We start from the raw sequence: 15725 nt of genomic DNA on the forward strand, positions 1-15725 counted from the left end.
TAGTCTGTTAACGTAATTTCAGACTATTAACATAATTTTGGATCTTGCTTTCTAATACACTGGATATTCCTCCAAATTTTACATTATTTTAAACATGCATATTTAACCACTGTAGAGGTTTTAAAATTTATAGACACATCTTTTATACAGTACTCTTTTTAGCTGAAAATGACCAAAATCTTCTTAAACTTGAGCAAAAAGGAGATTTATCTGAGGGATCCCATTGACCACAAGACTGGAGTGACTCTAGGCCTGAGTGAGACTGGCAGGAAATGGGAAACTGTTAAGTCAGGGCAATACTCTTTCCCTCTGATCTCTACCTCTTTATGCTCTTTCTCAATCCCCCATACTCAACCCTCTGTGTTGCAACACTACCCTCATCGCCAAGCCCTCATCTCTCCCACTGGCCCTCACCCACCTGCACACATAACCACAGACACACCATGTATGGGCTGAGGTAAGAGCACCTGCTCCCCTCTCCCAGCTAGAACTTTCACCCTGGATCTGCAGGGGGATAATGTGGCTGGGTTAGTGATGCTCACCTCCTCTCAGGTGAGCATGGAGTGGAGCTGGGTTTTTTCTCTCAATATTTTTTAATATGTTTTTATTGATTTCAGAGAGAGGGAAAGGAGAGGAAGAATGACATAAAAACATCAATGATGCGATAGAGTCATCGATCAGCTGCTTTCTGCAGCCTCCCCTCCCGCCCCGACTCCCGCCTCCCGACCAGGGATCAATCCTGAATATGGGCATGTGCCCTGACCAATAATCAAACCATGATCGAGCCTGGTTTTAGGCTCAATCCTCAGTAAGGGGCGTGCAGGAGGCAGCCAATCAATGATTCTCTCTCATCATTGATGTTTCTATCTCTCTCTCCCTCTCCCTTCCTCTCTGAAATCAATACAAATATTTAAAAATTTTGTGAGGGATTTTTCCAAATTGCCTTCCAAAAATTTTTCATCAGTTGACACTTTCACAATAGGATATGAGGGGCTTATTCCCCTCATGAACCCATGAGGGGTTCATGGGTCGACGCTCAACCACTGAGCACACCTGCCAGGCTAGCAGCAATTTTTAAAAAAGAAGTCTGGGGTTTGGTTAACCACACACTTTATAAGAGGCAATATTATTTAAAGGGCTGGTACTAAAAGACACAAATATGGTTTCAAGGACCTGGTACTAAATAGAAATTAAGACCCCTTTTGGGTACCTAGTAGCCAATCAGTTACCTGGATTAATCTCAAAGGGTCCAGGCTGGATTAGGCTTTTTCTAAGAAAGCCAAAATTTAATCAAATAGAGCATATTGTACTATGTTTAATGAGTAAGCTTGAAACACATAACTAAATGTGTTAAAGTGAGGAAACACACCCAGAAAAAAAAACAATTCCTAAGTCATTTTTACCTGTTTGAAATATATTTTAAATAATAAAAATAACATACTTATTATAACAAATTCAAAAATTGTAGATGGGTATGTAGAAAAAGTGATATATACTTCCCCAATTCTAGTCTCACTTCCTAAAAGCAATCATTGCTCACAGATTCATGGGTGTATTGTGCATTTCCAGATTTTTTCATATATATGTATGTATATAATTTTAAAAAATAGAAATAGAGTCACACTACACACACACACATACACGCATCCATGCACACACTCATGTGTGAATATATAGAGTTCCCAATCTTTAAATAGATGAGCAGAAAACTACATTATAATAATTTATTCATTTCTTTCTTGATAGGCCTATAGCTTACTTCCATTTTTTAAAAGTAGAAATAGCCCGAGCTGGTTTGGCTCAGTGGATAGAGCGTCAGCCTGTGGACTTGAAGGGTCCCGGTTCGATTCCGGTCAAGGGCACATGCAAGGGTTGAGGGCTTGATCCCCAGTAGGGGGCCTGCAGGAGGCAGCCGATCAATGATACTCTCTCATCATTGATGTTTCTCTCTCTCTCTCCCTCTCCCTTCCTCTCTGAAAATCAATAAAAATGTATTTAAAAAAATTAAAGTAGAAATAATGGTGCAAAGTATATCTTTATGTATGTCTTCTAATATTTTAATCGTCTACATTTCTAGTTGTGGGAGTGTGGATCATAGCATATGCATACTTAACATACTGAGGGCCCTGGCTGGTTTGGCTCAGTGAATAGAGCATCGGCCTGAGGACTGAAGGGTCTCAGGTTTGATTCTAGTCAAGGGCACATGCCCGGATTTCAGGCGCGATCCTCAGTAGGGGGCGTGCAGGAGGCAGCCAATCAATGATTCTCTCTCATCATGAATGTTTCTATCTCTCTCTCCCTCTCCCTTCCTCTCTGAAATCAATAAAAATATTTAAAAATTTTTTGAGGGATTTTTCCAAATTGCCTTCCAAAAATTTTTCATCAGTTGACACTTTTACAATAGGATATGAGGGGCTTATTCCTCCCACCCTTAGCAATACTCGATCTTACTAATCTTTAAATTTTTTGCCAACATGATCCTGTTTGGCTTTTGTGCTCTGAGTCCAGAATCTTGATCACATTACACAATTAGGGTCCTTTTACCCACGTACTTTACAATGTCTGGAGGGGTGAATGACTGAGTCCTCATTTTGGAATACAAAATCTATAATTCGTACACAATAGTAGGTATACATCACACCTACGAGTACTGGTAACAATCTCTGTCCAGGACCAGACTAAGTAAGTAAGGGGGGTCTGTGTTGGCCTGGGGTCTTCTCCGAGATTTTGGAAAGTCACTGCTGAGAGTTCTACACTGTTGGCACATGGATGTTCACTTATAACCCTTTAAAATGTTTGCTTTGTGGCCATAAGACCTGACTGCCTTCCACTTACCTGCCCTTTCTGTTTGGGGGAAATCCTGCCTCAATTCAGATCCCATGGTAACAGCATTACCCCATCCACAATGATCAACAAGACAACATCAATACTGAGACTTCCTAGGAATGAGCCTTCCTAGTGCTGTGAGACCACACAATCCCACCAAAAGGTTGGTCAGTGATGCACCATTCGGATTGGTTTATTACCAAAAGGGGGGATTATGGACAAAAAAGAAAAGGATTTCTATGTAAGGTTACAATAAATTCCTAACTGGACAGGATATGGTGGGAAGTCATGTCCCAGGTGCCTAACTTTTTAGTAAAAGGTTTGTCTTTGCCTCGAGCAAGCTCTATCCATTGTTTCTGTGCATCTATTCTAGGTTAACCCTCCTTTTGAAATAACCATCCTCAAGAAAGCACATAATCTTGTTAACTATCCTGTAATTTCAAATGCATGGAAGAAGCTGAAAAACTTATTCTCTGGGACATTTGAGATCTTGCTCCCTGGCATATGTTGTCCATTTGGCTCAAGTAAACTCATAAAAATTCAAAATAATCAAAATAAAAATCTGCTTCTGTACTTACTCCAAGGGCAACCAATTAATGTCAATGGAAGCCTTTATTTCTTTACTGTGTGCTCTGCAAAATGCTTGGTTACCCGTTTGGCTAATGGGAAGAGCTGAGAGTTGCTAATTCTGTTTCTTTCTCCAACCTGGGAGCTCTGCAGATCCACTCTCTCAAAGGTGCTGAAGAAGTCCTCTCTGAGGAAGTTCCGTGTAGGCTTTAATGTGCATGGGAATCACTGGGGATCTTGTTAAAGTGCAGATTCTGATTCCACAGGTCTGGAGTGGGCCTGAGAGACCAAGTTTCTAAGGGGCCCCTGTGAAGCCCTTCTTGCTAGTCCCAGGGTGTACAGGGCGTGAGAGCAGAGAGTTCACGTAAGGAGAGCAGATGTTCCTGACCTGGTTGCATTAGAATTATGAGGCACTCAAGTGCCCCATGCCTACCCCAGACTATTTAAATATGATTCCCTAGGGCCCAAGCCTATGTATAAAAAACACCCCCAGTGATTATAATATGCAGGTAGGGTTTAGATAGAGTGAGGCGGTTCTCAAATTGTCTCCAGACCGCAGGTCAGCAGCACCTGGCAACTTGTTAGACAGGCAAATTCTCAGCTCCCCGCCCTCCAACCACAACCAGAAACTCTGGGGTAGAGAGCCCAGCAATCTGTGTTTGAACAAGCGCTCCAGGGCTTCTGAGATTTGGTAGAGATTGAGAACCACTAGTGAACAGAAGAGGATTCTTGACAAAGTGCTCCTCCAAGAATTGAATCTGTGGTTCTTAAGCCTGGCTGCACATCAGCTCTGCTAAGCAGCTTGATAAACACCCCCATGCTTGGGCCCTACACCCGTTCCTTCTGATTCTGAAGACCTGGAATGGTTCCCAGGAGAATGTACTATACATGATTTTAAAACCATTGGGGGGATGTGGATTTAGTGGCTGAGCAGAGGGGCGGTAGCCTTCAATGTGAATGGTGGTCTGCGGGTTCCTGGCTTGCACCTTGCAGTGTTCATCCATTCACAGCACATTTATAGAATTCATCATGTGCCAGACACTATCCGGATAATTAACTGTTGAATACATATTATGTACCAGGCACTTTATACATTCACCCTACAATAACCCTGCCAGGTGGGCCTACTACCGTTTTACAGAAAATAGTCCCTAACCCGGGTTAGTCATGACTCCAAAACCTGGACTCCACACCATGCCACAGTGCGAGTCTTTGCAGACTTGGGGGCACCAGACTGTGGAGATACACTTGTAATTTTAGCAGGTATAACATCCAACTTTCAGTTTGTGTGTGTGTGTGTGTGTGTGTGTGTGTGTGTGTGTGTGTGTGAGAGAGAGAGAGAGAGAGAGAGAGAGAGAGAGAGACAGAGAGGTGGTTTCGATCTTTAACTTATGCAAAGTGATGTTCTTTGTGGGTGAAGAAGACTCCTTATATGAGGGCAGGTGCTTGGAGTATAGGTAGTCAGATAAAATATACATTACCCAGTTAAGTTTTAATTTAAGAAGAATAACAAATAGTTTTCCTAGTATATGTATATCTCAAAGATTGCATGGGGCATACTTATACTAAAATTTATGTTGTTTGCTGAAATTCAAATCTAATTGAGTATCCTGTATTTTATGCTAAGTAAGGCCTCCAAATTGACCTCCTTCTTGGCAGCCACCTTGGAAAGAGGTGTCATCTTGGGCAAGGTGTTTCTCCTCAGTGGAGTGATGTTGGTTTCTGAAAAACCACAGTAGGTGTCACCTGATCTCCCTCTTGAAATGTGTTGCTTTCCTGTTTAGCAAGGATGGCTTATTTGCCTTGTTCAATGCTTGAACTGTTGTGTGAGCATATTTTTTCTTTTTCTTTAAGAAAAGATAGAATTAGGCAACAATGCTTGTACTATACAATGCAAGTTCCCGTTTTCCAGCTTATTCAATTTTTAAAAACTTTTCATTCTGAATACTTTTATTTTTTTTTAAAATATATTTTATTGATTTTTTACAGAGAGAAAGGGAGAGAGATAGAGAGTCAGAAACATCGATGAGAGAGAAACATCGATCAGCCGCCTCCTGCACATCCCCTACTGGGGATGTGCCCGCAACCCAGGTACATGCCCTTGACCGGAATCGAACCTGGGACCCCTCAGTCCGCAGGCCGAGGCTCTATCCACTGAGCCAAACCGGTTTCGGCAATTCTGAATACTTTTAAACATATACAAAAGTGAAGAATCCTATATAATAAAAGGCTAATATGCAAATTGTCTCCATGACCCAGAGTTCGACCAGGGGGCGGGCCGGCTGGCCAACTGCCCATGGCCCCTCCCCCAGCCAGCCCAGTGGGATCAGCCCGATCCGGGCGGGCTGGCTGGACCTCACCCATGCACGAATGTGTGCACTGGGCCTCTAGTATAGTATAATAAACCCCAGCTTTCCATAACTCATTTTTATCAATGAGCAACTGATAGGCAACCTTTTTTCATCTATATCTTGACTTACTCCCATTTTATTTTGAAACCAACTCTAGACATCATATATTTCATTTGTATGCATCTGAAAAAGTCACCCCCCAGCCCCCAGGTAAAGTCATTGGTGTCTAATAGTGTTGTTGTTTTTTTTTTAATAACTTAGAAAATGACTCTTGGCTTCCCTTGCTACCTCTGGTTTCTTGGTAAGATCCAAATCGCAAATCAGGTCCCCGTGCTCAACATTATGGTAAATTTTTAGGTATTTAAATGGCTGGCGAGTTAATGACATGAGCAATCAAAGTTGCTATTAGCTTTTGATTTATGAAGCCACATGTTCAGCTTGTATGTCGGATGTCCTTAACATCAGGCATGGTGGGTTCATTCATGTGTCTCTGCCCAGTGTTCTTCAGTCATGACCGCACTCAACAGATGGGGAATTTCATGGCCACAATGGAATTGTTTATCCTCTCATTGTTCCTATGTCAGCAATCAAACTAACTCCATTACCCACCAATAAAAAGATCAGCCTCCTGCCAGTTCAATGGAAGCAGTTGAAGCGATGTTGAGGGGATTTTAAGTTTTAGAGGGGATAACAAAGAAATAAGAAGCCACACAAAAATTAAGACCAGAGAATTTGAGTCTCTCATTTTAAAGCTGAAGGTTTTAAGGGAGTTATTAGGGAAGGCCTAGACATTCAATCTTTTCTCTAACATAAAATACACTCTAAAAACCCCTGATTATAAATATTGCATAGCTTTTTTGTGTGTGTGTTGATGGCTTTATTATTTCATTTTAAAGATGAAAAGCGCTCAAACTGGGCTTTGAAGAAGGAAATGTCAGATTCATAATGGAAAAGCTGCTAAGATGTTAATACATTACTACTGGTAGGAAGATTTTCTTTTGTATGGATAAACAGTGTCTGCTTTTTATAAAGTTGTCCCTCATTGGCTCAGCTAGGGGGTTCTCTCTGCATTGATCTGTAAGAGGAAGCTCCTAAGTTCTGTGAACCACCAGGCTGCCCTCCCAACTTTCTTAATGGTCCAGGACTTTAAAAAGTAGATCCTAGAACACTTTTTGCTTTTTGCCAGGTTGTCCGTATATCAGGATATAACAAGTAAGGGATGTTAGTTCTGATATTCATTGGTTATAACTAAGGATCCAGGGATGCAGGAGTGCATTTATTCACTCATAAAGTTTGAGAACTTGGCCAATGAAAAATCAGATTGAACAGGAAAAAAATCAGAATGGTTGTTTCATTTTCTCCTTTCCTTTCTATCCTGCCACCTTCTGGATAACTTGCAGCAGCTTCTATATCAGCACTTGCTGCTTCATCTTGCACTTTAATACATATATATATATATATATATATATATATATATATATATATATATAATTTCAGAGAGGAAAGGAGATGGAGAGAGAGATAGAAACATCAGTGATCAGAGAGAATCATTGATCGGCTGCCTCACAACCCCGGCATGTGCCCTGGAATTGAACCATAACTTCCTGTTTCATAGATCAACGCTCAACCATCGAGCCATACTGCATGGGCTCACCTTGCACTTTTATGGAGACTGTTTTTTTCCTTAAACATCATGAACCAACCTCTGCTAGCTTCAAACTTTTCTTCTGCAGCTTCCCCACCATCCCAGCCTTCATAGTACTGAAGAGAATTAGGGCCTTGATCTGGATTAGGGTTTGGCTTAAGGGAATATTATGGCTGGTTCCATCTATCCAAACTACTAAAACTTTCTCCATATCAGCAATAAGGCTCTTTCACTTTCTTATCATTTATGTGGTCACTGGAGTAGCACTTTTACGTAATTTCCTTCAAGAACTTTTTCTTTGCTTTCACAACTTGGCTAACTGGCACAAGAGGCCTGCCTAGCTCTTAGCCTATCTCAGCTTCCAACATGCCTTCTTCACTAAGCTTAATCATTTCTAGCTTTTGATTGAAAGTGAGAGACATGCAACTCTTGCTTTCACTTGAACACTTAGAGGCTGTTGTAGGCTTATTAATTGGCCTAATTTCAATATTGTGTCTCAGGGAATACGGAGGCCTGAGGAGAGGGAAAAAGATGGGGGGATTGGCCAGTCAATGGAGAAGTCAGACACACAACATTTATTAAGTTCTCCATCTTTATGGCATGGTTCATGGCACCCCAAAATAATTACAACAGTAACATCGAAGATCACTGATCACAGATCACAAAAAATACAATAATGAAAACGTTTGAAATATTGTGAGAATTACCAAAATGTGACAAAGAGATATGAAGTTAGCAAATGCTGTTGGAAAAAATGGTGCCACTAGACTTGCTCAACCCAGGGGTGCCACAAACCTTCAGTGTGTCAAACTGAAGTGCAATAAAGCAAAGTGCAATAAAATGAGGTATGCCTGTATTATTATTGTCTTTAGTTTATTATTGCCAGCTGTAATAGTATTCTACTAAATAGATGTCTGTGTTTCATAAGAGTTGATTTTTTTTTTCCTTAAAGAGAGGAAGGGAGAGAGAGATATGGAAACTGACTGGTCATGCCCCACATGGCCCCCACTGGGGATCAGCCCGCAACCCAGGCCTGTGCCCTGAGCCAGTGACCTCCCAGTGCACAGGTTGACACTCAACTGAGCCACACCGGACAGGCAAGAGTTGATATTTTTAAGTGTCAATAGTTTGGTTAAAAATACTACTAAATGTCATGTTCCTGTAATTATTCTCTAGCCCCCTCCAAAACACCCCTGCCTGCAGAACCCCAATTCTCCTCCTCTCCCCAAATCAATGTTTGGGGAACTACTTTTTAAGGTACTGAGTTTATTGTAGTTGTTAAGTGAGATGTAAAAAATGAAAGAAACTAGCCTGTTCTTACTCAGGTTGTCACTCCAGCCTATTTTTACTATTTGGACATCTCTTCAATTATATACTACTAGAGGTCCAATGCACAAAATTCGTGCAAGAGTAGGCCTTCCTTCCCCCGGCTGCTGGCACTGGCTTCCCTCTGGCACCAGGGACCCGGGCTTCCCTCATAGCCCCAGCTTCATCTGGAAGGACGGAAGGACAGAAGGATGTCTGGAAGGATGTCTGGTCTAATGAGCATATTATGCTTTTATTTTTATAGATTTTACAATTATTCTTTTTTTCATATGCAATGCTTAGTATAAAGTTCAGATTGGTCCCCAGTAAATGTTGCCAAAGCCACCATGGGACCACTGTGCACAGCTGCAAAGCTTTGAGAGATTTTGGATTAGAGAGCAACTTGGATCCTTGGAAGGGATTTTGTTGGGGGGCGGGGGGGAGGGGGGGAAGGGTTGTTTGGTGTCACTCACCTCCCTCCCAAGTGCAGCAAAGCTTTCACTCACAGGTGCAAATGATTCTAGAACATCCTTAGAGAAAAGGACACTTATATTTTCATGTGGCTTCCTTGGGTCTTTTTTCTTGGCCAGCAATATTGAGGACCATGAATGTAATAACACAGATCATAGACTTAGGGGCCCAAAGAGGGTCCTAGAAAGAAAAAAAAAAGTAAGTGACCAAGAAAAATAGACTTAGTGATCTATCTATAGTTTCACTTGAGTGAGTAATATAACACTAAAGTAAGCTTCATAATTTTATTTGAAAATTTTAATTTGTTCATGTGAATTGTTAAACTATGTTGACATAACAGAAAAACCACAGCTGAAATGTGCAGGTCTACCTGGTCCTTTGTGAACTTTGTTTCATTACTTGTTGCTGATTTGTTCATTTAAAGTTTTATTTTAAATTACAGTTTACAATCAATATTATTTTATATTAGTTTCAGGTGTTTAGCTTAATGGTTAGACAATTATATATTTTATAAAGTGTTCTCCCTGATATTTCAAGTGCCCACTTCGCACCATACATAGTTATTATAATATTATTGATTATACTGCCTATTCTGTACACTACTATTGGTTTTGAAGAGAAGTAAGTTTGAAGGATAGGTAAGCAGCATTTAAAATAATAGTGAGATGTATATAATTTAACAACATAAATCAAGAGCCATAAAAATGTCCATACTCTACTGTAAAATTTCATTTGGGGATGAATTAGCCTCAGAAATTAATTTAGAGTCTGAAAAAATCTGTATACACAATATTCATTGCTATGGTATTGGGAGGGTAAAATTTGGAAGCAATCTTGAAGCCCTATAAGAATAAATTAAATTCTTGTTCAATAAACTAGCATGCACCTTTTAAATGAATGGTTATGAAGATTATATGGCAACATAGAAAATACTGAAAATGTTAGGCCTTAAGAGCTAGATGGAATGAAAAAGATGGAAAGGAAATATATCAAATGATAACAGCTGTGTTTGGATAATGGCATGATGGTAGTTTTTTTTTCTCATTTTCGCTTGTGATTATTTTAATTAGTTTCCAATTTCATAAATTGGAAAATCAAGTAAAAGCACCAGAATGCAAAAGCTTAATATTTAAAACCAGAATGAATAAGATGAGGTTATTTTAAAATTAGCTGTCCTCCTCATAGCTTCCCGAGGGATTTCACATGGGACAAAATCACCAACAGGATTGCAATTTGTGAGGCTTATACATTTATTTATTCTGAGAGTTGGTGGGGTGGTTGGAAAGACAGTGGAATAATAGCATGAGAAAGTAGACCCTCCTACCCCCAGCTGCCGGTCATTCAGCCTAGGGCTTCAAGAACCAATTTCTGCTCAAAGGGTGGCTTTTCCTGGTGCAGGCCATTGTGATGGTGATGCTGGGATGTGGCCTGGCCTCCTCAGCAGGTCTCAGGAGATCATGCATTTAATGGAGGAGCCCCAGCCCAGGCAGCTGTCTCAGACTGGGGTTGCTGGTCATCAGAGACACGGCGGCCTGTGCGGTATTGACCCAGAGGTGAGCAGTCCCCTCTCTCATACCCACTCCCCAGAGGCAACAGTCCCTCATTAGGGTACAGTTTCTAATCCAAACAACCATTAATCTTTCTCAGGGTTAAAAGGCCAGAAAAGCAATTTTTTCTTGCTCTCTATTTTGATACTGTACCTGTCTGGATTTTACAAGAGCAGACTTAGTTCATTGACCACTGAAAACACCCCACAGCTGTGTCCACAGCTACACAAACAATGCCAAGCCCAACACAGCACTCCCTATGCATAGAGAAGGGACAGGAGTGCAAAACCAGTCAGTTATTTATTGTGGCACTTGACAAAAACTTTAGAAACATGACTCATTTGAAACAGGTATTTTGTATCATGAAATAAATTTGGATGTGCATGTATTTTAAGTGAAAATGCCACCATAGAGGATAGTTTTATAAAAGTAGTATTTCACAAACTTTTGAATACTGTTTTTTTAATGTTCCTTGCCCTTGCAAGTAAATTAACCCATATAAGTGGAGCTGTGAGACCTGAGGACTTTTTGATTTTTGAAAATAAAATAAAAAGGATTTTATTTAGAAAAATGCACTCAATTGTCTCAGAAACATCAAAGTGTTCGGTTTATGGAAATGGCCTTAATCTCCTACCTCATACTCTGTTAATAGCTGGTAAGTCAAGAAACATACCTTTTTCATATACTTAAATTGTGAGGGCCAAAAGTGATCGGTATTAAGATAAAAAATATGAAGGCTTCCTAAGTCTGTTTCTTCATGCTTGACCTTTAAATCCTTCCTTTAGAGTCATCATCAATATGAATAACACACACTCCTCCTGGTGAGTCACATTTAGACATCTGGCTACCGGTAGTAAAGGCATCGAACACTTAAGAGAGATAGAAAATGCATTTTTATATCTCAAATTATTTTATAATAAACATTATTTAAATGTTATTTTCAAAATCTCAAGGAAATAAAGATCTTTATAGAGATAAAGTGGGTCTGGCAAGGTTGAATGGAACAATGATGCCCTGATGTGATTAAATAAAAAGACTTTACTTAGGTGATTAAAACTTTAATTCAATTTAAAACGTGAATAATTCCACATGTACACTGAGATCTAGACCCCAAAGCTTGAGCAGACAGACCTCAGTGTGGGAACCCTTGTGGGGAAAAATGAGCCGTAGAAGTTTCTGCAGGTCGGGAATAACAGGGAGGCAGACCATCACGCTCCTTAGATTCCATATGCAAGGCTACCATCTGCAAACTACAAAACTGCTCGCTCTTGGATTAACTTATTCTGAGCACCAGGAACATTTTTCCAAAGAGGGAATTACCATGTAAAATGTTAGTGTTTTCTAATTTGAAAAGTTATGTGCACCCCTATGTTCATTGCAGGATTATTTACAATAGCTAAGATATGAAAACTTTTAAAGGTCCTTTGACGGATGAATGGGTAAAGAAGATTTGGTATGTATTTACAATGGAATACTACTGAGCCATAAAAAAGTTGAAATATTGCCACATGCAACAACATGGATGCTAAGTGAAATATGTCAGCTGGAAAAGGACAAAAACAATATGATTTCATTCATACGGGGAATATAAAACAACAAACAAACAAACCAAAACAAGACAAAAAACAAATTCATGGATATAGACTACAGATTGGTGGTTACTAGAGGGAAAAATGGAGGAGAGCAAAATTAAAGCAGTGCAAATGCCTGGTGACAGATGGAAACTAGACTTTGGGTAGCGAGCAAGCTATAGTGTACACAGATATATAATTGTAACGCTGTACACCGGAAACTTATGTAATGTTACTGACCAATGCTCCCTCAATTAAAAAAAAGTTAGCGTTTTTCTCAAAAGAACATTTTCTTTGGCAGAAGATCAGTCTCTAATATTTTATCCCTTTGTATTTGTTTTTACCTTTTAAATATTAGTTACTAGTATTTTTATAAAACAAGATGAATCTGACCTAACACAGGAACATGGTATTTTTCTTTCTTTTCTCCCTCCTCCTTTAAAATTACTTCTTTGCTCGTTGTAACAAATCCAAACAATATAGACATTTATAAAATAAAAAGTGAAAGTCTAAAATATAAAGTATTTTCTCTTAAGTCTCTATACCTCAAATTCCATTTCTCCAGTGATAACTTTTAATATTTTGATGTGCATCCTTCTTTTCTATGTATATATAAACATATATTTACATGTAATTAAAAACATAAAAATGAAACCATACTAATATATAATTGTTCAGCAACTTACTTTTTTCCAACTTAGCAGTATATCATGAACATATTTCCAATCATTTTACTTCATTCTTATTAATAACACAATAGCATTCTATTATTTAATATACTGTAATTTATTTACCAATATATTATTAATGAATATTTAGGTTTTTTTCAAATTTTTTGTTAGAAAAAAATGCTGCCAGAAACATTTTTGCCATATTTTTTTACCCATTCATGCTAGTACTTTTATAGTATAAATTTCTAGATGTGGATTACTGCACATAGGACAGGTACATTGATATTTTTGATACTGAGTTTTTGCCCAATTGATACATGAAGCAGGGACAGTCTTCAGAATATAGGGAAGGAACACAAACCAGGGTCCAATACTTTTGGGCGTTTGTCTAACCTGTATTATGGAAGCAGCTTGACTTTTGAGCATCATGGAATCTTCTGCAGGATAAATTTATATCACATTCAAACTGGTAACAGGTAAGTTATGTGTGGAGCTCTGACTAGATCAACTTCTGATTTCAGAACTATCACAGCCAATTCTTTCAGTGAAAATGAAAATTAATACAGTTTCATTGAAGCTTCAAATAGGGCAGACAGATCCTCTTCTGACTGAGGGCGTGGTGCAAGTTTGGTGACCCTTTCCTGAAAAGGTAAACAAAAGGAGTTACTCAGAGCTTTGAAAAGGCAGTTTGTAAAAGCTACTAGGTTATGCAAATTAAGTTGGACAAAAGAAACAATGACTTTATAATAGTTCTATCTTTAAAAGTCATATTTCTTTTTAAAAAAATATATTTTATTGATTTTTTACAGAGAGGAAGGGAGAGAGATAGAGAGTTAGAAACATTGATGAGAGAGAAACATCAATCAGCTGCCTCCTGCACACCCCCTACTGGGGATGTGCCCACAACCAAGGTACATGTCCTTTACCAGAATCGAACCTGGGACCCTTTAGTCCGCAGACTGAAGCTCTATCCACTGAGCCAAACCGGTTAGGGCAAAAGTCATATTTCTTGTTTGCTTCATACTAGTTGACTCCCAACTCAAAAGTTTATCAAGTGACGCCTCTTTCCCACAAAGCTTTCTCATTTTATTTTTCAATTACAGTTCACATTCAATATTATTTTGTATTAGTTTCATGTACAGCATAGTGGTTAGAAAACCATATACTTTTTAAAAAATATATTTTATTGATTTTTCACAGAGAGGAAGGGAGAGGGATAGAGAGCCAGAAACATCGATGAGAGAGAAACACAGATCAGCTGCCTCCTGCACACTCCCTACTGGGAATGTGCCCGCAACCAAGGTACATGCCCCTGACCGGAATCGAACCTGGGACCCTTCAGTCCGCAGGCCGACGCTCTGTCCACTGAGCCAAACCGGTTAGCAGGGGTGGGCAAACTTTTTGACTCGAGGGCCAAAATGGGTTCTTAAACTGGACCGGAGGGCCGGAACAAAAGCATGGATGGAGTGTTTGTGTGAACTAATATAAATTCAAAGTAAACATCATTACATAAAAGGGTACGGTCTTTTTTTTTTTTAGTTTTATTCATTTCAAACGGGCCGGATCTGGCCCGCGGGCCGTAGTTTGCCCACGGCTGGGTTAGGGCAACCATATACTTTTCAAAGTGATCCTCCAACATTCCAAGTATCCACCTGGCACCACACATGGTTGTTACAATACTATTGACTAGATTCCCTGTGCTATACAGCTTTCAAATGCCTATGCCTTGCCTAATTGTCCTTGCCTTATGCCCTGCCAATAGTCTTCTGCTCAAATGTACAGAACTAAACCAACCTCAGGAAAAACACCTCCTATAATGACCAAACCGTGTTGGTCAGCAACCTTGGCCAGTTCTCCGGGTGCGGGTCCCAGGCACAGCAAAGAAAAGAGAACTAGGTCATCCCTGACTTCAAAGACTGTATATTTTGCAACTTGGACTTCAGGTATAGTCAAAAGAACTTCATTAGGACATGATTTTCAGGCTATGGGCAACAAGGGACTTCTTTTTAAATATTAACTAAGGTTTTCTCTCTACTTTTGCAAACAAATTTGGTGACTTGCTTAATTTTTCCATTGATTACTGAGTCAAGTCGGCAGAGCTAGCCAGCACATACTTTTGCTATTTATACTCTCACCGGTGGCTCCTTGATTTCTCTGGGACAGGATATTAAGAGATATTATAACGACTACTCTGTGTCCAAATTTCTGGGTCTAAATAAAATTTAAAAATGAATCAGTTTGGGTCTCTCGGTCTGTTTTCTTGTGCTAAGCACTTGTTTGGGAGCACACCTGGTGGAAGAGGGAAGCTCCGTGAGGGCAGGGCTGGGTTCACTCCATGCCCAGCACCTCCCAGAGTGCTTAGCACAGAGGAAATAGGTCCTCAACAGTTATTTGTTGAATTAATGAAGACGGGGTGGGAGGGGGGGAAGGGGAGGAGGGGACCTTGGCATCTCAAAATTCACATACAAGATAGAAGAACCTTGCCTCCCTGCCTCCCATTTTCATCATCTCAGAAATGATACCCAGTTATGAAGGCAAAAACCTAGGCGCCATCTTTGATTCTTCTTTCCCTTCCCTATGTGTTAAATCCATCAGCAAGTCTGTCGGATCAACCTGCAAAATAAATCCCAAATCCAACCGCTTCTCACCTCCCATTCCACCACAGTCCAAGTCTAAGTCACCTTCACTCCTCTGTTCTACTTGAAAGGCCTCTTTTCTTTTTAATTTAATAAAAATGTTTTACCTTTTGCTCCACTCTCACCCCCTAGAGA

At 39.7% G+C, this 15725-nt stretch overlaps 1 protein-coding gene across 4 annotated transcripts in view; it reads right to left on the minus strand.

Moving 5' to 3' along the window:
* The window catches only part of ADHFE1 (alcohol dehydrogenase, iron containing 1), a 57638-nt gene that overhangs the window by 13266 nt on the left and 28647 nt on the right, over positions 1-15725 (minus strand). The window contains exons 14-16 of one of the 4 annotated variants that reach the window (XM_023755467.1): positions 13348-13595; positions 10490-11581; positions 9168-9345 (exon numbers count right to left, since the gene is read on the minus strand). In XM_023755467.1, coding sequence (XP_023611235.1) covers positions 13512-13595 — 84 coding nt within the window. In that variant the 3' untranslated portion in view covers positions 9168-9345; positions 10490-11581; positions 13348-13511. Of the gene's footprint in view, positions 1-9140; positions 9346-9857; positions 11582-11754; positions 13596-15725 lie in introns of those variants that run through there. The other 3 variants (XM_023755465.1, XM_023755464.1, XM_023755466.1) reach the window with 3 other exon arrangements.

Source organism: Myotis lucifugus, unplaced genomic scaffold, assembly GCF_000147115.1.
Source record: "Myotis lucifugus unplaced genomic scaffold, Myoluc2.0 scaffold_77, whole genome shotgun sequence".
NCBI classification, from domain to species: Eukaryota; Metazoa; Chordata; class Mammalia; order Chiroptera; family Vespertilionidae; genus Myotis; species Myotis lucifugus.